Source organism: Mustelus asterias, chromosome 11, assembly GCF_964213995.1.
Source record: "Mustelus asterias chromosome 11, sMusAst1.hap1.1, whole genome shotgun sequence".
NCBI lineage: Eukaryota > Metazoa > Chordata > Chondrichthyes > Carcharhiniformes > Triakidae > Mustelus > Mustelus asterias.
Window position 1 is genome coordinate 106,127,114 of NC_135811.1, and position 20,021 is coordinate 106,147,134.

Genomic DNA, 20,021 nt, shown 5'->3' on the forward strand with positions numbered 1-20,021 from the left:
CTAGAGGTTTATTTGTTTGTGTTTAAATTTGACCAACCTGTTACTGGTGAATAAGAATGGATTATTGCATTATGTTTCAATGTGGAACATGTACAACTGGTGAAATTTTAATTTGATGCACAGGGAATTAAAACAGACTCACATCCTCAGTTGACTAATCTGTGATCTGTGAAATGGTGCTCTTTGTTGAAGCTGGAACTCACAGTTATCAGCAGCTCCAAGTATCCAATCATAGAATCATACAGCAGAGAAGGAGGCCATTCAGCCCATCGTGCCTATGTACGTTCTTTGAAAGATTAGTCCTAAACCAAGATTTATTATTTTCAATATATTTCGACTCCCTTTTAAAAGTTACAGTTATATCTGCTATTAGCACCATTCAGGCAGTGTCTGCATCCTAAACACTCACTCTGTAAAAGTAATTTTCTTTGTCTCTCCTCGGGGTTTTTGCCAAGAATCTTAAATTTCATTCTCCTTGGTTACCAACCCTCATGTTAGTGGACAACAGTTTCTCTCAATTTACTCTATCAAACCCTAAAAGTAAAGTCCCCATAGTCCCAGATGACCTTTGGCTGCTCTTCCCTTTGAGGGGGAGAGCTGACTGGTGGTGACTTAACTTGAGGCGAGGGGCAAGGCTGAGATGGTGGGGCCAACATGAATAACCTCAGCTGGTATGGAAATTGAACGCTGCTGGTGTCACTCTGCATCACAAACCAGTCATCCAGCCAACTGAGCTAATCAACTCCCCAAAACCCTATATCAATAAGGCGGCACAGTGGTTAGCACTGCTGCCTCACAGCGCCAGGGACCCGGGTTCGATTCCCAGCTTGGGTCACTGTCTGTGTGGAGTTTGTGCATTCTCCCCGTGTCTGCGTGGGTTTCCTCCGGTTTCCTCCCACACTCCAAAGATGAGCGGGTTAGGTGGATTGGCCATGCTAAATTGCCCCTTAGTGTTAGGGGGACTAGCTAGGGTAAATGTATGGGGTTTGGGGACGGGGCCTGTGTGGGATTGTGATTGGCGCAGACTCGATGGGACGAATGAGCTCCTTCTGCACTGTAGGGATTCTATGAAAACCGATTTGAGAAACTCTTATTAAATCTCCCCTGAACCATCTCTGTTTGAAGGAGAACAATTGGAGCTTCTTAACTCTCTCTGCATGAACAAAGTCCCCTGGTAAAACTATGACCTATCCAAGGCTTTGGCACTGCTGTCAGATCCAGGCATTCACTTTACTTGATCCATTTCAGTGATGTTTTCTGATAACTCACTTCACAAGTCTATGACCAAAGTTAGTAAAACAGCAACCCACTAAAAACTCATCATTTCCCCATTCCCAAATTTAATATCTATGATTCCAGATGGAAATGTGGCAAAGAGGTATAGGGAGGAGTGGATCCCCAACCCCACAATTCACTCACGTCCATTGACAACACCAAGCCACCATTCTAATGGAGGATAATTGATAATTCTTGATTATCTTGATAATGGAGCACCCATTTGTGACAGTAAATATGTCAACTGTGGCATCAGTCATTAGTAACCTTGCCTCTGAGTCACCAGGCTATGATTTCATGTACCACTCCAGCGATTCGAGGATAAAACCAAGGCTGACACACCCAGTGCGGTCCTGGGGTGTACTGCACTATTAAACATGAGATTGGGGGAGGCGATGGCCTAGTGGTATTATCGCTAGACTATTAATCCAGAAACTCAGCTAATGTTCTGCAGACATGGGTTCGAATCCCGCCACGGTGGATTTGAATTCAATAGAATATGTATGGAATTAAGAATCCGCTGACGACCAGAAACCATTGTCGATTGTCAGAAAACCCCAGTTGGTTCAATAATGATCTTTCGGGAAAGAAATCTGCCATCCTTACCTGGTCTGGCCTACATGGCCAAATTTCCTTAGACTTCTAAGAAGAAATTTGGCATGTCAACTACAACTCTCATCAACTTTTACAGATACACCATAGAAAGCATTCTTTTTGGTTGTATCACAGCTTGGTATGGCTCCTGCTCTGCCCAAGACCGCAACGAACTACAAAAGGTCGTGAACGTAGCCCAATCCATCACACAAACCAGCCTCCCATCCATTGACTCTGTCTACATTTCCCGCTGCCTTGGCAAAGCAGCCAGCATAATTAAGGACCCAACGCACCCCGGACATTCTCTCTTCCACCTTCTTCCTTCGGCAAAAAGATACAAAAGTCTGAGGTCACGTACCAACCGACTCAAGAACAGCTTCTTCCCTGCTGCTGTCAGACTTTTGAATGGACCTACCTTGCATTAAGTTGATCTTTCTCTACACCCTACCTATGACTGTAACACTACATTCTGCACTCTCTCGTTTCCTACTCTATGAACGGTATGTTTTGTTTGTATGGCGTGCAAGAAACAATACTTTCCACTGCATGTTAATACAAGTGACAATAAAATAAATCAAATCAAATCAAATCAAAACGTGACTCCAGAGTCACATCAATGTGGTTAACTCTCAACTGCCCTCTAAATGGCTGAGCAAGCCACTCACCATCTCCTTCTCAACGGCAACTAGGGATGGGCAATAAATGCTGGCCAGCCAGCGATGCCCATGTCCCATGAATGAATTTTTAAAAAGAATACAATCCAGAATCCATAACTGTTCCCTCAGTTGTGATTAATGGATTTCATGGCACTCTGTTAAAGAACAGCAGCAGAGAAATTTCCAGTGTTGGCCAACATTTACCCTCAACCAGATAATTAAAATCAATTATCTGGTCATTATCGCATTGCAGTTTGTGGGAGCTTGCTGTGCACAAATTGCATCCCACATTTCTTACATTACCACAGTGGCTGTTATAAAGTGTTTAATTGACTGTAAAGTGCTTTGGGACGTCCTGAGGCTGTGAAAGGTGCAATATAAATGCAAGTCGTTCTCTGAGTCCATCGCCTGGTATTAACCTGCTGTTAATGTACAATTACAATTATGGGCGGCACGGTGGCACAGTGTTTAGCACTGCTGCCTCACAGTGCCAGGGACCCGGGTTCGATTCCCGGGTTGGGTCACTGTCTGTGTGGAGTTCGCACGTTCTCCTGTTTCCTCCGGGTGCTCCGGTTTCCTCCGACAGTCCAAAGATGTGCAGGTTAGGTGCATTGGTCATGTTAAATTGCCCCTTCGCGTCCTGGGATGTGTAGGTTAGAGGGATTAGTAGGTCAAATATGTGGGATTACGGGGATAGGGCCTAGGTGGGACTGTGGTTGGTGCAGACTCGATGGGCCGAATGGCCTCCTTCTGCACTGTAGGGATTCTATGATTACTGAACTGTTGGCTTTTGGAGTAATTTAGTGCAAACAATACATCGCTGTTTAATCAAGTCAGTCAGTATAAAACATACAATTTAACGTTATCCCCTAAATACTCTGTGATATTAAGATTATTTATCCTCAGAATACTTATTTCAAAATAAAATAAAGAAAAACTTGTATTGATATATTTATTTTTTACATCACTGAGAGAAGAATGGAGGATTTTCACATCAATTAATTTTGGAGTTCAATCACCATTGTCTTGCAGGAAACATTAGAGCCAGTTTTGAGCACAGCAAGATTCCATAAGTGTGACGGATGACTAGTTGATCTATTGAATGTTGTTTGAGGGATGGACACTGACCTGAGTAGAAGGAGTGTTCCCTTCTCTACTGCGAGTCATACAGCACGGAAAGAGGCCTTTCAGCCCATCATGTCTGTGCCAGCAATCAAGCATTTATCTAAACGAATCCAATTTTCCAGCAGTGGTATGCTATGTATGAGTCGTTTTGAATTCACTGACTGGACCAGTGTTTATTCTCCATCTCTAATTGCCTTCAGATCCACACATGTGGATCATAGAGTAGAATCCCTACAGTGCAGAAGGAGGCCATTCGGCCCATCGACCCTGCACTGACAACAATCCCATCCAGGCCCTATCCTCGTAACCCCACGTATTTACCCCACTCATCCCCCTGAAACTAAGGGGCAATTAAGCATGGCCAATTAACCTAACCTGCACATCCTTGGACTGTGGGTGGAAACCGGAGCACCCGGAGGAAACCCACGCAGACACAGGGAGAAAGTGCAAACTCCACACAGACAGTGACCCAAGGTCGGAATTGAACCCGGGTCCCTGGCGCTGTGAGGCAGCAGTGCCAACCGCTACGCTACCATGCTGCCCAGTATACAGCCTGCAATAAGGGCTGTGCCATACCTTCCAGAGTGCTGCACACATGCACAGTTTAGCGGGAACATTGCAAAGGGGCCATCCTTCTCATGTGAGCCGAGACTGTGAGAAGGAAGGCTTTCATCTTAATAGCACCTTTGCCTCGGTTGGTCGCTCATTCTGCTACATCTCAAATTAGGCCAGAATGGCGGAGAAATAAAAATCATCTTAAATTAATTAAATACAAATTTCAAACAAATTAAAGGAAGCCCTTCCTTGCTAATGTGGAAGCAAAAACATTAGGGACATTCCGATGTTCTAATGAGAAAGTCAGTGTGCTGAGAGAGTGATAAATATTGATATCCCAATGGCTTTTCTCGCTCTATTATTAGTTCTTATGAATTGGATTATGGATTTTCTACATATTGCTTTCACAGTTACTGTAACAAGATGGTAGGTTGATATTAACTTATAATTATAAGTTCACAATCATCACACCTCACACTCAGAGCTCATCCTATCTAATTAATCTAGGTGTAGTGTGTATCATTACTCCAGGAGAAAACTTAATTTTGTTTCATGCTTTTATTAAAAGTAGTGATCAAAGATGTACTCATATCACTGCAGTTCAGAGAGTATTACAATTGAGTTTGTGTGGGTGATAGATCATTGCTGGAATGTACCTCAATCCCTTACCCAGAAAATCTACTTATCTCAATATTAAATATTTAAATTTACCCCGAGTGACCACCAGCTTTTCTAGATTTTCACTCCCTTTTATACGAGGAAGTAATTCCTGATTTCACTTCTAAATACTGTAATTTTAGGATTGTGCGTACTTATCCTGGTGTTATAACATTGTAATATAAATAACAATAGGGTTAAATATAATGCCAATACTTGAATTATATAAAAGTTTTGAATTACACTTTCAGACGTGTAAATTTCTTTGTCGTATTTAAAGCATTTCAAGATGCTGGAAATACTCAGAAGGTCAGGCAGCGTCTGGGGAAAAAAACTGAGTTCTGATGAAAGGCCATCTCAACCCGAAACATTGGCCGGAATTTTCCCGTCCCCGGAATCGGGGCGGGTGAGGCTCACAGAACGGAATTCTCCGTTGGCCTCGGGCGGGATTTTATGAGCCTCGCCCGAGCGAGATCGTAAAATCCCAACAATTAACTCTCTCTCTCCACAGACGCTGCCAGACCTGCTGAGTTTATCCAGCATTTTCCATTTTCATTTCAGATTTCCAGCATCTGCAGTATTTTGCTTCTGTATAAAGATAATTTAAATTCCAACAAGTCTGCCTCTGGGGCCAATGAATCTTGAAATGACCTTAAGAAAGCACAGCAATTAAACTTGGCGATAACAACAACTTCCATTTATGTAGCAACATTAATGTAAAACTTCCCGAGGTGCTCTACAGCAGTTACAAAACAAATATCGACACCAAAGGAGAGAGTTGGCTAATATCAGGAGTGAAAGCTTGGTCAGAAAGGTAGATCTTAAGGAATGTCTCGAAGGAGAGAGAGAGAGGTAGAGAAGTTTAGAGAGGGAATTCTAAAGTTTAGGGCCCAGGCAGCTGAAGGCCTCGTGGCCAATGGTGGAGCAGTGGTGATCATGGATGCAAGGAGGTCCGAACTGGAGGAGTACGGATATCTCAGAGGGTTGTAGGAATTGAAGAGATGGAGAGGGAAACGGCCATGGGAGAATTTGAAAATAAGGATGAGAATTTAAAAACTGAGATATTGCCAGACTGTAACCAATATAGATCAACAAGCAATTAACAGTCAACCAGTATCATGTAGGCCAGATGATTTCATACAATTCCTACAGCGCAGAAGGAGGCCATTCAGTCCATCGAATTTGCACTAACCACAATCCCACCGAGGCGCTATTCCCATAACCCCACATATTTACCCTGCTAATCCTCCTGACGCTCGGGTTAATTTAGCATGGCCAATCAACTGAACCATGAAGAGGCATTAATGACCCAGATGGGCGTTTATGACAGTTGATAAAAGTTTCTTTCAGACTGTTAATTCCTGATACTTTGAATTCATGCCACGATGGGATTCGAACCTGGGTCTCCAGAGCATTACCCTGGGTTTCTGGATTACTAATCCAGTACAATACCACAACACCACCATCTCCCTGTTTGCCAGTGATTAACAAAGAGCATATACTCCAAGGCCAATTTTGGAATCTTGTGTGAAGGGGCGGCATTGGGTCAATAGGCTGTTATTAACTATAGCCCTTGGCCACTTCTAACCAGGACAGATGGTCCTCCACACTGCCAAATACCAATTACATTTGCATTTTGACCAAGAACTCGTTCTGAGAATAACAAAAAAAAATCCACTTAGCAAGTTCTCAGGTAAGTGATCGGGTTTTACAAACTAATACAGCTGCTTCAGTCCTGGAGCTAGTCTCACACTAAATGGAAAAACAAATTTTATTAGTGAGTGATGCGCGTTATCACACACGAGGCTTGATGCTCAGGAAATAAAGGCTTTTATTTGCTGTAACAAGGCAGCTACTAATTATATACACGATCCCAGACTGAGGGGTCCCAGACAGAGCAGAGACCTTTATACCTCTCCCAGGAGGCGGAGCCCGACTGGGATGTACCACAATAACTATAATACAAAGGTGTAACAACCCAACCCTAACCCCAACAGCAACAAGTAGAACAACCCATCCCTAACCCCAACAGCAACATATATACATACTTGTAGTACTGGCCAGACCCTGGCTCAGCACTATCTAGTGGGAACCAACGATGGTTCACCACAGTGAGATAATAACGCAGAAAAATAAAAGACAAGGCTTCAGAGTTAATGTTGAGGCTTTGTAAATCACATGATCTGAGTAATTCTCCAGATGTGGATGTTGCTGAGAAAACCAATGGCCTTGAGAAGGTGGTGGTGAGCTGCCTTCTTGAACTGCTGCAGTCTACTGGGTGTAGGTACACCCACAGTGCTGTTAGGAAGAGAGTTCCAGGATGCTGAGCCAAGCAATGAAGGAGAAGTGATGTATTTTGAAATCAGGATACAAACTTGCAGATCTCGGTGTTTCCATACTTCTGCTGCCCTTGGCCTTCTAGGCAAGAGAGATTGCGGATTTGGAAGGTGCTATTGAAGGAGCCTTGGTGAGTTCCTGCAGTGCATCTTGTAGCTGGTACATACGGCTGCCATTGTGCGTCGGTGGTGGAAGGATTGAACATTTATAATGGTGGATATCCTTCAGATCAAGCAGGGCTGCTTTCTCCAGGATGGTACGGAGCTTATTGAGTGTTGTTGGAGCTGCACTCCTCCAGGCAAGTGGAGATGACACCATCACACTCCTGGACTTGTACCGCAGGTGGTTGGAGGAGATGCTTTGAAGAGTCAGGAAGTGAGTTACTCGCTGTAGAATACTCAGCCAATTGCCATGCCGCTAAACCATGTACCTGCAGGGGACAGACCGCAGCGACCAACAGGACCGACCTGAAACTTAAATAAAACCAGCTGTGTTGGTTTAAATGTTGCAAAGGAAACTGACGATACTCAACTCGCAAAACAGAAAGTCTGGATTGTTCAGCCACGGCTCCCTGTCACTGTGGGCACTGACCCATGGTCAGGTGCTTCCCAGAGGGAGTTAGCAACCCTGCAGGATTGTCCTCCAGTCTCCAGAGGTTAATAGTTAATCGTTTGGTGGAGAGGTGGGGGGAAGGGCTGGAGACTGTGCGTTAACACAGTAAGAGTTTTAACAACACCAGGTTAAAGTCCAAAAGGTTTATTTGGTAGCAAATACCATTTGCTACCAAATAAACCTTTTGGACTTTAACCTGGTGTTGTTAAAACTCTTACTGTGCTTACCCCAGTCCAACGCCGGCATCTCCACATCATGGCTGTGAGTTAATACAGGAGAAAGCTCATAGGGCATTAAAATATTGTTTTTTTCCCCCCCTTTTCCTTAAACATTTTGCTTTATTAGTGAAAATAATCAGAGTGTTTGATCATTGTCCATCCTTATGACTGAAAATTGACACTTGGGTTAGTTGTAAAGTGCTTTGGAGCATCTGGAGATTGTAAAAAGTGGCTATATAAATGCAAGTTCTTACTTTCAACATCTCTGGGGAGGAAGTGAGAAATAGCCAGGTAAGAATTTTGCTTGTCCCCTCTTTCCGGTGGTCCCTGCTGGAAGCTACATGTGTGAGGACATTAGAAGAATGAGGGAAGATCTTATAGAAACATATAAGATTATGAAGGGAATAGATAAGATAGAAGCAGGGAAGTTGTTTCCACTGGCAGGTGAATCTAGAACTCAGGAGCATGGACTCAAAAAAAGGGGAAGCAGATTTAGGACTGAGTTGAGGAGGAACTTCTTCACCCAAAGGTTATGAATCTGTGGAATTCCCTGCCCAGTGAAGCAGTTGAGGCTACCTCATTGAATGTTTTTAAGGCAAGGATAGATACATTTTTGAACAGTAAAGGAATTAAGGGTTATGGTGAGCGGGCAGGTAAGTGGAGCTGAGTCCACGAAAAGATCAGCCATGATCTTATTGAATGGCGGAGCAGGCTCAAGGGGCCAGATGGCCTATTCCTGCTCCTAGTTCTTATGTTCTTACCAGGACAGGACAGGGCCCAGCTGCGATGCCCCCCATTGTCAAATAGCTTGCTGGCACCATTATTGCTCACACGATTCCAGGAGCGCTGTCAATGCCCCGCTTAACTATACCCTGAGAAAAGTGAATGCCTTCAGAACTGATCTGCCAAACAGCAGAAACAAAAATGAAGACACAACGGATAAATAAACATTTTGGTGAGGAACAGAAACTGTGACAGAGATGGAAATTTATACAGAGTATCGGATCCTCTGCCAAAAGTGTTCATTTGTTTTCTAAGTAATTAGTACGTTATTAAATTCACATTAATTATATAAATCACATTCTAGATGACAATTTTTGTAAGATGCAGTCAAATTTGTAAACAAATGCCTGTACTGGTTTCCTAATTAATGGTGTAATTAAAATTCCAGTTTTAATTCAAGGCGTCAGAATGTCTGGGTTGCAGTTTCTTTAATAAAGGACACAGCATGAGTAGCTCCTGAGAATGGGGTAGAAATTGTGCCACCATTGCACTAAAACTGCTAATTTTGCCGTGTTGTGCCCAGTGCACAAACTGCACTCGAGAAACATCAGACTCCTTGTTGATTCAGCTGATATTTAGGGACTGATGCAGGCGTCTGGGATATGCCAATGATAGATAGGTTGCCAATCCTCCAGGACTGGCTTGGAGTGTCCAGGAATTGAAGATTAATCTCCTCCATATTGCTGTGAGCAAACACAGGAGAAAAACCTTGTTATTTGAAAAAAAAGTTTTATTTTACTTGGACGTATTTGTTTAAAAGTAGGGGGGAAAGGTTAGCTGGACTGGGTGGATGGTCAGTGTTCAGCGGGCAGTAAGGATACTCCAGTAGCAAGCAATAAAGAATTCACTTGACAAAGTAAATCAAAGAAAAGGTTTAGCAAAGAAACTTCGTTACTCCAGCACTTAGGCCACACCCTGGGCCACACAAGCTCGCCACAATCCCCAACTGCTTTCTATTTATACCGGGTCAGCTAGTCAGCTGACCACCACATCATTTTGCCATTGGTTATATTGTCCACCAGGTCAGCTGACCCTCACAGCATGTTATCATTGGTTATATTATAGCAGATTCCAATGTTATCATTGGTTACATTATAAGTTGGAGGAGGAGGAGGCCATGTAATGACACTGCCAAGAATATCTCCAGTTAGAGTTGACAATCCTATTGAGGAACTTAGAGACTATACCATGACCCTACAGAGCAGAGCAGAGTCCACAGTGTCAAAGATCCACCTGGTCCTTTAGATTTTACTGCGTTCTAAAGGAATCATGCGGTGCAGGGGCCGCAGCCAGATGACACACAGTTAGTTTCTAAATTCACCTTGTTGTTCACCTTGGAGTGTTGCCTCCCAAATCCTCGTCACCCACCCAGGATCTAGCTAAGGGCAAAGATCAGCACCCCCCCCCCTCAATTTGTGGGAATCGCACCTGAGATCAGAAGACAGGATGAGGTCAAAAGTGTTGATAGCTGAGGAAGGAGCAGCAGTGAAGATGTCAATAATAAGAGGCGGCAACTGCTGGTGCAAGAGACAGAACAAATTCATCTTTGAACAATCCAAGAACATAGACAAGAGGAATGCCTGTTGGCTACAACTGGTCCATGTTCACTGGAGTAAAATATTCATCATGATCCATTTCACTCTTCATTAGACTCAGCTGCAAAGTCTTGTCAGTCTTTCAGTTCCAATCCTTGTACTTATCCATCACGTCTATCTACTGCTCTGCAACATTAACTTCAGGCAATTCAAATCCCCTTGCAGTCTCTGATATGTTTACATCACCCATCACATTAAAAATCCGATAAAAATCAATAATTACTATTTCACAAGAGCTCATTTCCATTCCTGGTTGAAAATCTCTTTTGAATCCATGATGTGCAGATTCCTTTGTTCCTTCACCTGCCCTTTTTCTCCCTAAATGTTTTCAATTGTTCTGCTGTCTCCCTTTACGCTGCTGCCCCCACACACTATTCTGCAGCAACACTCTCTCAGGTTTTCATCTTTTGAATAAGATATTTGCCTTTGCAAGTGTGTGTAAATGACTCAAAGGTCCATTTTGAAGAATAGCAAGAGGGTTGACACAGCAAGCTCCCACAAGCCGCAATGAAATCATCTGGTGTGTTAATTGAAGGATAAATCTTGGTCAGGATACTGTTATAAAGAACGAAGAACAGTACAGCACAGGGACAGGCCCTTTGGCCCACCAAGTTTGTGCCGACACAGATGTCCCTCTAATATTTTCTTGCCTCTATGTGGTTCATATCCCTCTATTCCGGCCTATTCATGCATCTATCCAGATGCCTCTTGAACAGTTGTTATAGAATCTGCTTCCACCACCTCCTCCAGCAGCGCGTTCCAGGCATTCACCACCCTCCGTGTGAAAAACTTCCCCCTTACATCTCTTTTAAACTTTCCTCCTCTCACTTTCAACCTACGTCCCCGAGTAATTGACCCTTCAATCCTGGGAAAAAGACTCTGACTATCCACTCTATCCAAGCCTGTCATAATCTTGTAAACCTCTATCAGGTCCCCCCTCATCCTCCGACGCTCCAATGAAAACAATCCAAGTTTGTTCAACCTTTCTTCATAGTCCATATCCTCCAAACCAGGCAACATCCTGGTAAATCTCTTCTGCACCCTTTCCAATGCATCAACATCCGGTAGTGTGGTGACCAGAATTGTACACAATATTCCAAATGCGGCTTTACCAAAGTCTTAAAGAGCTGCAACATGATTTTCCAATTCCTATACTCAACGTCCTGACCGATGAAGGCCAACATGCCATCCGCCTTCTTGATCACCTTGTCCACCTGAGTTGCCACCTTGAGGGAACTGTGGATCTACATGCCTAGATCCCTCTGTATGCTAATATATCTAAGGGCTCTACCATCTACTGTATACTTTCCTTCTGCAGTAGACCTTCCAAATCACATTACCTCACATTTGTCCGGGTTAAATTCCATCTGCCATCTTTCAGCCCAGGTCTCCAGCCGATTTATATCCTGCTGTATCCTCTGACAATCCTCTTCACTATCTGCTACTCCTCCAATTTTTGTATCATCTGTAAATTTACCAATCAGACCACCCACATTTTCCTCCAAATCATTTATATATATTATAAACAAGAGTGGTCCCAGCACTGATCCTTATGGAACACTGCTTGTCACAGACCTCCAGTTAGAAAAGTACCCTTCCACTGCTACTCTCTGCTTTCTATGCCCAAGCCAGTTTTGTATCCATCTTACCAGCTCACCTTGGATCCCATATGACTTCACCTTCTGTATCAGCCTGCCATGAGCAACCTTATCGAAGGCTTTACTAAACTCCATGTATACAACATCCGCTGCCCTGGCCTGGTCAACTTTTCCTGCCACTTCCTCAAAGAACTCAATCAAGTTTGTGAGTCACGACCTCCCCTTCACAAAACCATGCTGCCTATCGCTAATAAGCCTATTCTCTTCCAGATGTGAGTACATCCTGTCCCGAAGAATCTTCTCCAATAATTTCCCCACCACTGATGTAAGGCTCACAGGCTTGTAATTTCCCGGATTGTCTCTCCTGCCCTTCTTAAACAAAGGAACAATGTTAGCTACTCTCCAATCCTCTGGTACCTCACCCGTGGCTAAAGAGGACACAAAGATTTTGGCCAAGGCCTCAGCAATTTCTTCCCTCGCCTCTCTCAGTATTCTGGGATAGACACTATCTGGCCCTGGGGACTTATCCACCTTAATGTTTTTCAAAATCTCCAATACCTCCTTCCTTTCTATCTCAACATGTCCCAGAATGTCAACTTCCCCTTTCTATACTCCCCATCCACCATATCCTTCTCCTTTGTGAATACTGATGCAAAATACTCATTAAGGACCTCACCCACTTCATCTGGCTCCACACACAAATTCCCTCCACTGTCCCTGAGTGGACCCACCCTTTCCTTGGTTATCCTCTTCCTCCTTAAAGATGCATAAAAAGCTTTGGGATTCTCCTTAATTCTGCTTGCCAAGGACATTTCATGGCCCTTTTTTGCCCTCCTAAGTCCCTGTTTAAGCTCTTTCCTGCTACCTTTGTATTCCTCAAGCGCCTTATCCGTTTTCAATTTCCTGATATTTATGTATGCCTCCTTCTTTTTCACTAAGCTCACAATCTCGTCATCCAGGGTTCCTGAATCTTGCCACCTTTATCCTTAATTTCTGCAGGGACAGACTTGTCCTGAATTATAAACAACTGACTCTTAATGACTCCCACATATCGGATGTGGATTTACCCTCAAACAGCCACCCCCAGTCTACATTCCCAAGCTCCTGCCTAATACTGTCGTAGTTAGCCTTCCCCCAGTTTAGTACTTTCACTCTGGGACTACTTCTGTCCTGGTCTACAAGTAATTTGAAACTTATAGAATTGTGATCACTATTCCCAAAATGGTTCCCCACTGAGACATCTATCACCTGTCTGGGCTCGTTTCCCAGAACCAGGTCTAAGATAGCCCCTTCCTGAGTTGGACTACCTACATATTGCCTCAAGCAGCTCTCTTGGACACACTGAACAAACTCTGCCCCGTCCAAGCCCCTGCCACTAATAGAATCCCAGTCTATGTTGGCGAAGTTAAAATCGCCCATCACAACAACCCTGCTGTTTTTACATCTTCCCATAATCTGCTGACGTATCAGTTCCTCCACTTCTCGCTGGCTGTTGGGAGGTCTGTAGCACAACCCCAACAGTGCGATTGCACCGCTCCTGTTCCTGAGCTCTCCCCATATGGTTTCACTGCATGATCCCACCAAGGTGTCCTCCCTCTGTGTTGCTGTGACATTCTCCTTAATCAGTAAAGCAACATCCCCATCTCTTTTGTCATCCTCTCTAACGTGCCTAAAGCATCTAAATCCTGGAATGCTAGGCTACCAGTCCTGCCCTTCTTTCATCCAAGTCTCCATAATTGCCGCAACATCATAGTTCCATGTAGTAATCCAAGCTTTAAGTTCATCCGCCTTACCTGTCAATACTCCTTGCGTTAAAGCAAATACACCTCAGACCATCTGTTATGTTTTTTACACTCTCCCTGTGTTTCATTTCTCTCAGCCTTACTGGATCCAGTCACCGAGTTCTCCACAGTTCCTGTACTCTGTACTGTGGCCCTTTTTGATTTTTGTCTTTGGTTTCTCTGCCTTCCACTTTTCCCCTTACTGCCTTTTGTTTCTGTCCCCACTTTACTTCCCTCTGACGTCCTGCATCGGTTCCCAGCCCCCTGCCACATTAGTTTAAACCCTTCCCAACAGCACTAACAAACACTCCCCTAGAACATTGGTTCCAGTCCTGCCCAGGTGCAGACCATCCGATTTGCACTGGTCCCACCTCTCCCAAAATCGGTTCCAATGTCCCAGGAATTTGAATCTCTCTCTCTCGTGCACCATCCCTCAAGCCACCTTAGCTAATCTGATCTGTATATTCTGTTTTACTTTTTAATCAGGAATGATTATCTTAGCTATCATCTTACCTCATCTTAGCTATCCTGACATTCCTACTCTGACCAGCACGTGGCACTGGGAGCAATCCTGAGATTACTACCTTTGAGGTCCTACTTTTTATTTTAACTCCTAACTCCCGAAATTCAGCTTGTAGGACCTCATCCCATTTTTTCCCTATATCATTGGTGCCTGTATGCACCACGACAGCTGGCTGTTCACCCTCCCCCTCCAGGATGCCCTGCAGCCGCTCCGAGATATCCTTGACCCTGGCACCAGGGAGGCAACATTCCATCCTGGAGTCTCATTTGCGTCTGCAGAAATGCCTGTCTATTCCCCTTACCATTGAGTCCCCTATCACTACAGTTCTGCCACTCTTTTTCCTGCCCTCCTGTGTAGCAGAGCCAGCCATGGTGCCATGAACGTGGCTGCTGCCACCTTCTCCTGGTGAGCCATTCCCTCAACAGTATCCAAAACAGTATATCTGTTTTGGAGGAAGATGACCACAGGGGGCCCCCGCACTGCCTTCCTACTCTCCCTCTGCCTGGTGGTCACCCATTCCCTATCTCCCTCAGTAATTTTTATCTGCGGTGTGACCAACTCACTGAACGTGCTATCCACGACTTCCTCAGCATCGTGGATGCTCCAAAGTGACTCCATCCACACCTCCAGAGCCATCAAGCGGTCTAACAGGAGCTGCAGTTGGACACACTTCTTGCACGTGAAGGAGCCAGGGACACCGGAAGGTTCCCTGAATTCCCACATTGCACAGGAGGAGCATGACACGGGTCTGGGATCTCCTGCCATGACTTCACCCTTAACTTAAAACAACGACTACAATGCCAAGAGAAAATAAAACAAAAAAGAAAAGAAAAACTATGTACCAGTCTCCAGCCAATCACTTACCTGCTGGCTGTGACGTCACGGTTCGATTTCTTTCTACCTCTCACTTGCTCTCGAGTCTCCCTCACAGTTCCGCCTCTTCACTCCTCCCAAAGATGAGCACCATTTTTCCCTCAGCATCGAATTTCCACTCAGCTCCAAATTCCCGATACCCTCACTTTGGCTGAATCTCACTCCAGCTGCAGTCTCTCTCCCACTGGCGTGCGCAAGCTCACTGGTCGAGAGAGTTATGAGGGTGAGTCTAATGTGTAACTTTATGCTGAACTCATCGGCCCAAACCCCCATTCTGTGTAATCCATCAAGTCAGACTTACCTTCCCATTCTTAGCTGCATCCTGATCTAGATCTGAGTGCTGTAACCAACACCAAACCTCCTGAAGACTCATCAGAATCTTCAATATACTCCTGATGATAAAACTCCCTCTTTAAAAGGAGTCCTGGTAATAATGTTCCGCCTCATGGAGCGGCTTCCTCTTTGACAATAGCTAATGTTTTTACTCCTCTTATGATTTTCCAAAAGATTAACTGATTGGCTTCAAATAACCATTTGTTTTTTCTGTTTCAGGGGGGTGATTCGAATGGATGTTAATCTGCAGAGTGTGGATATTGACCCGTGTTCAACCGGAGACAGTTGGTTTGCTGATTCCCATCAGTGTGATGCAAACAGCACCCAGGTAGGGATGGTTAGTCAGGAGCTGGATTTGGAGACATTCAGATGGTTTTGTGGTTAGGCAGAGGGAGATAAGATAAAATAAAAATCTGCTCTTCGAAAACATTAGATTTGCTGTACTGTATAAACTAAAATCATTTTCCAGATTGTGCTATTTTATGGGCTTGTCCTGATGCTTATTTGGGAACCACAAAGCAATTGAATTTTACATCCAGTTTGAAAGGGAGAAGAGTGGGTCTAAAACTAGAGTTTTAAACTTAAATAAAGGCCAATGAGTATGCATGAAGGCTGAGCTCGCTGAAGTGAACTGGAATATTAGGCTAGAGGATAGATGAATAGAGGGCAGACATTTAAGAGAATAGTTCAGAATATTCACGGCACGGGTGGCACAGTGGTTAGCACTGCTGCTTCACAGCTCCAGGGACCTGGGTTCGATTCCCAGCTTGGGTCACTGTCTGTGTGGAGTTTGCACATTCTCCTCGTGTCTGCGTGGGTTTCCTCCAGGTGCTCCGGTTTCCTCCCACAGTCCAAAGATGTGCCGGTTAGGTTGATTGGCCATGCTAAAATTGCCCCTTAGTGTCCTGAGATGCGTAGGTTAGAGGGATTAGCGGGTAAATATGTAGGGATATGGGGGTATGGCCTGGGTGGGATTGTGGTCGGTGCAGACTCGATGGGCCAAATGGCCTCTTTCTGCACTGTAGGGTTTCGATGATTTCTATGATTTCTATGATTTTTATAAGAAGTTTCACAACATCAGGTTAAAGTCCAACAGGTTTATTTGGTAGCATGAACTTTCGGAGCGCTGCTCCTCACACTCACCTGATGAAGGGGCAGTGCTCTGAAAGCTCGTGCTGCCAATTAAACCTGTTGGGCTTTAACCTGGTATTGTGAGACTTTTCACTGAACATATAAAGGATGGCAGAGGATGATTAACATGTTAATTAGGAGAAAGAATTTTGAGGATGAGAGGGAGCCAGCTAGAAATATAAAAACAGATAGCAAGAGGCATTTAAATAGGAAAAGAGTAAATAAGGTCAATGTTGCTCCCCCAGAGGATTGTTTTTCAAACTTTTTTCCCGGCGACCAACTTTTCCCTCTTTAGAGTCTAGAGACTGAAATGGGAGTTAATAGCAGGTAGTGAGGCAATGGTATTTCACATGGACAAATATGTTGCTTTTGTTTTCACTATAAAGGATACAAAAAGATTCCAATAATAGCGGTAAATCAGAAGGTGGAAGGCAGTGAGGAACTTGGTAAAATTATAATCATTCGGGGAGTGGTACTGAATGGACAGGTGGAGCTGCGGGCTGACAAGTCTCCAGGTTCTGATGGACTTCATCCTAGGGTCTTAACCGAGGTTGCTCATGAGGTTGATATGTCGATGCTAATTTTCCAAAATTCTCTAGATTCTGAAAAGTTTCCATCAGACTGGGAATTAGCAAACATAACTCATTTATTTAAAAATGGAGGGAGACAAAAAACAGGAAACTATAGTCCAGTTAGTCTGACATCTGTTGTGGGGAAGCTGTCAGAATCAATGATTATGGAGGTTATAGTGGGGCACTGAGAAATACTCAAGATAATCGGGAAAAGTCAGCATGGTTTTGTGAAAGGGAAATCATGTTTAACCAATTTATTGGAATTCTTTGAAGGAGTAACTTGTGTCCTGGATAAAGGGGAGCCTGTAGACGTGCTGTATTTGAATTTCCAGAAGGCATTTGGTAAGGTGGCACATCAAAGGTTATTGTGGAAAATATTTTTTATATATAGGGGATATATGTGTATGTATAGGGGTAACATAATAACACGGATAGAAAATTGGCTGACTGGCAGAAATCGGAGAAAACCCATAATTGGGTAATTTTTGGGTTGACAGGATGTAGCAAGTCCTAAGGTTTCTATGTTGGGGCCTCAACGTTTTGCAAATTATAATCAATGACTTAGATGACGGGATTGAGGTTGTAGGTGGGAAATATGAGGTGAAGATATTGGAGTTTGCATATGGATATGGATAGGTTGAGTGAGTGGGCAAAATGAAAATGCAAGGATTGTATTAGGGCAGGAATACAAGTATCTTGAAGGGTTGTCAGGTTGGAGGTGGTCACAGACACCTCAATTTTAAAATTCTCAGTACTATGTTCACATTCCTCCATGGCCTTTTCCTGTCCTATCTCTGTAACCTTCTCCAGCACTAGAACTCTTTGAGAACTGTAAGTTTCTCCAGTTGTGGCCTGTCGCACAGTCCCATCTCTCTTTGCCTAGCTATCAGTGAGCAAACCTTCAGACACCTAGGTCTTAAGCTTTGGAATTCTCATTGGTCTCTCCACCTCTCTCTCAGACCCTCCCCTTGATGTTTGATCAGCTGTCAAAATATCTCCTTATGTGGCCCGGTGTCACATTTTATTTGCTAAACTGCTGTGAAAGGGTCGAGGATGTTCCACAACAGTAAAGGTGCTATATAAATGCAAGCTGTTGTTGGTAATAGCGAGAACCCTTTTGTCCCTGAGGAACTATACTGAGCGGAGAGCTGATCCTCCTGGCACGATATAAACAGCGTTCCCAGGTAGTAAAACAAATTCAAGCCTGTGAACAAAACGCTGCTTAAAATCTGCTCTGAAGAAATGTTATTTTAAATGTCGGATCTAATTTTTGTAAGAATATTTTTCTCAAGAAAACATTTTTAAAACAAAAGATCACCTCCCCCCCCACACCCCCATTCCCCCCCCACCACCCCCCCCCCCCCACCGCCACCCCCCCCCCCCCCCCCGCCCCGCCGCCCCAGTTTTGTCTTTCCATTTGACAAACATAATAAATTCTTTCCATAAATGGAAATTATTCACAAACTCAAAATATCCACGCTCTGGCTCTGAGCAAATTAGCATAATTTGCAATTTCAGCCTTATCTATTCAACATTACTCATCCTATTTTAATAATATTTTATTCAATGTTACGGGAACATTCTGGAAAATATTCAGAAACACTGCCTCATGAGTTTAGGATCTCAGCAGGTGACGGTTATTTTGTGGATGATGTGACAATGATTTGTGTTGTGATTTATGGAGGTTTTACCAATAAACGCCTTGGGCACCAGCCATCAGTGAGTATTTCTTCCTCAGATCCCTTGTGTTGCAATATCCTTGGTCTGCTTTGCGGGGAGCCTCTGTGTCACAGGGATATTCATCAACAGAGGCATGACGCACCAGGCCCTCTCACAACACCTAAGTACATGTGCTCCCCACAGGGCCGGTTGAATTATCACAGCACCCAAAGCCCTGGCTGATTTTCCTGGGGCTCTGGGCTAGAAATATTGAAACAGATAGTAATAGTTTCTATAGATATTTAATAAAGAAAAGAGATCAAAGTGAGTGTTGGTCCTATAGAAGGTGAATCTGGGGAATTAAGAATGGAAAATAAAGAGATGGTGGATGAGTTGCACAGGTTTTTTGCATCATCTGGATCACTAATGTGCTTTTGGAAAGGAAATCCGGCATCCTTACCCGGTCTGGCCTACATGTGACTCCAGAGCCACAGCAATGTGGTTGACTCTCAACTGCCCTCCCAAGGGCAACTCGGGATGGGCAATAAATGCTGGCCTACCAGTGACGCCCACGTCCCATGAATGAATTTTTAAAAATTTGCTCTCTCAGGCAGGTGTGAATGGTCCCATGGTGCTGCTTTGAAGAAAATGAGCTGGAGTACTTTGGCCAATATATATCCCTCACCCCTGGAATCCTGAATGATACAGCAGGGAGGAGGCCATTCAGCCCTATCCAGTCTGTGTCAGCTCTTTGAAAGAGCTGTCCAAGTAGTCTCATTATTTTGTTCTTTTGAAAAAGCCTTGCCAATTCTTCCTTCTGAAAGTTATCGTTGAGTTTGTTTCCACTACACATTCAGTAAGTTGTTATAATCCAGGTCAGAAACTCTGAAGTGTTTTATGAAGTCCGCCTGGATTATAAATTTTGCAGTTTGAATTTGGCTAGGGTATTTCACTTCAAGTATAATTAAAATGACCCACTAGGGAGATTTTATCAAACAAAGTTTATTTAAGAATACAGTTAAAAAGAAAATTAGCAATAACTTTTACCAATTACGAAAAAGAACAGCCATGATATTGTGTAGATCTTAATGGCTAAACACCGTTCCAATTAAACAAATCCCATAAACAAATACCCCTGCCACAG

General features: G+C 43.8%; 1 protein-coding gene across 1 annotated transcript in view; it reads left to right on the top strand.

Moving 5' to 3' along the window:
* gpr179 (G protein-coupled receptor 179) overlaps nucleotides 1-20,021 on the top strand; it is a 91,523-nt gene that overhangs the window by 10,852 nt on the left and 60,650 nt on the right. The window contains exon 2 of the mRNA XM_078222961.1: nucleotides 15,735-15,843. Within this exon, the coding sequence (XP_078079087.1) occupies nucleotides 15,735-15,843 (109 nt within the window). The remainder of the gene's footprint in view (nucleotides 1-15,734; nucleotides 15,844-20,021) is intronic.